The sequence below is a fragment of the Stegastes partitus genome, unplaced genomic scaffold, assembly GCF_000690725.1.
Source record: "Stegastes partitus isolate 25-593 unplaced genomic scaffold, Stegastes_partitus-1.0.2 Scaffold299, whole genome shotgun sequence".
NCBI classification, from domain to species: domain Eukaryota; kingdom Metazoa; phylum Chordata; class Actinopteri; family Pomacentridae; genus Stegastes; species Stegastes partitus.
The window spans coordinates 580,221-582,006 of record NW_007578030.1 but is presented as its reverse complement, the minus strand read 5'-3'; the positions used below and the strand labels follow the sequence as shown (position 1 = coordinate 582,006).

General features: G+C 40.4%; 1 protein-coding gene across 1 annotated transcript in view; it reads right to left on the bottom strand.

Moving 5' to 3' along the window:
• LOC103358260 (probable E3 ubiquitin-protein ligase DTX3) overlaps positions 1–1,756 on the bottom strand; it is an 8,920-nt gene extending 7,164 nt beyond the window's left edge. Inside the window, exon 1 of the mRNA XM_008283155.1 lies at positions 1,346–1,756. Coding sequence (XP_008281377.1) covers positions 1,346–1,651 — 306 coding nt within the window. The 5' untranslated portion in view covers positions 1,652–1,756. The remainder of the gene's footprint in view (positions 1–1,345) is intronic.
• Between the last annotated feature and the right edge of the window lie 30 nt (positions 1,757–1,786).

The following is a 1,786-nucleotide window of genomic DNA, read 5'->3' as shown; positions in this document are numbered from 1 at the left end:
GTGACCATATTTTGATTTCAGTTTTTTGACGTCATTGGCGTGCAGGGGCACCAGAAGTGGACCAAATGCTTTGAGAAGGCCAAAAGTATTGCATGCTACTCAGAACTACTGAAGATTGCACAGTTTGTCTTTGCACTTCGCTCTCACAATGCAAATGTTGAGAGGCTTTTCTCACTGATGCAGATTCAGTGGACAAAGGAGAGGAACCAGCTCTCTGTAGAGTCATTGAAAGGGATTCTATTTGTGCAATATGGCTTCAAAGACACTTCTTGCAAAGACTTTCATGCTTATTTGTTAAGCAACAAAAAAACTACTGGGAGAGATCAGCTGAATAGCAAAATATAGATGATGGGCAAATATGAGGAAGAAAAATGGGTTGAAGAGGAAAACAAGGATGAAGAAGAAAAAAAACTGAAGATATTTTTTATTAGTTTTTTTTTAAGTTTGTGAGAGCTATTTTTTTAAAAGTTGGATTGCTAATATAGCAGAGGTATTTGATTTTATTTGTACAGAAGAGACATTATTTCTATCATTATATCATTCGTTATTTGTTGAGCTATATGTTAAATAACCTCTGAGGAGCCTATCTGAATTTGTGTCTTTGGTTATTGATAGTATTTGATAATATAACGATTTTCTATCCACACAGGAGGCAGACTTTAAATGTATTGAAATTATAAGGCGTCTTTGAGTAAACTTCGAGTATCATTTGAGTGTCTCATTGCCGGGACGAGTGTCCTGGTTTTTGGCAATCAAAATATGGTCACCCTATAATAAACCAGCAGTATAATGTATGCACATTGTTATATGTTGCACTACTGGACATTTCCAAATAGTACCCACATCATCATTGTGCTTAGTAATTTCTTTGTGCATTAAAGCTGGATTGGTAATATAGCAGAGGTATTTTATTTTATTTGTACAGAAGAGACATTATTTCTATCATTATTTCATTCGTTATTTGTTGAGTTATATGTTGAGTAACCTCTGAGAAAAAACATTTTCTTACAGCAGGAAAAAAGAAAGCATCAAATCCCAACAAGATAGAAAATACAGTAAATTAAGTTGATAAAATAATTATTATGTGTAATCAAAATATGGTCACCCTATATTATTATTATTGATAATAGCAGCATTATTGATGCCTAGCTGGACTGGCAGACGTTTTTATTACACCTAACCCACGTGTTTTTAGTGTCATTGTCATTAGTCGTCAACAGGCAGGGCAGGATTTAAAACAGACAACAGCGGCCCCTGGTGGACACACATCCGCCTACACGCAGAGGAAACACGCAGCACACTCCTGACACAATCCTCTGATATCATGTACTTCAGCTGGTCTCACCCCTTGTATCCCTGCTGGGAAGCTGTACTGTATGACAATAGATCCGCAGCCCTCAAAGCCCGGCAGGCTTTGCCAGCTGCTGGTCACCAGCATCTGTCCCTCCGGCTGGGTCCCCGTGTACACTCCGTGGTAGGTGTTGCATATGGGACAGGCGGGCTTCAACCGGAACACCGACTCGATACACTCGGAGCAAAAAGAATGAAGGCACTTGAGCGTTTTCTTCTCCCTAATCCTGTCCAGGCAGATGACGCAGTCCTCCGCACTCAGAGGAGCCACGGCCGAGTTGTTGTTCCAGATTTCTTCCATTATTTTCCTGCCGACAAGTTTCTCTTCCGCATGTGGTTGCGGTGGTGACGTCACAGAGGTCAGCGGCTGATGCTCATTGGTTTGGTTTTGTTCGCTTTACAGGAAAATGTGAGCCACACACAGGCCAGCTGACAG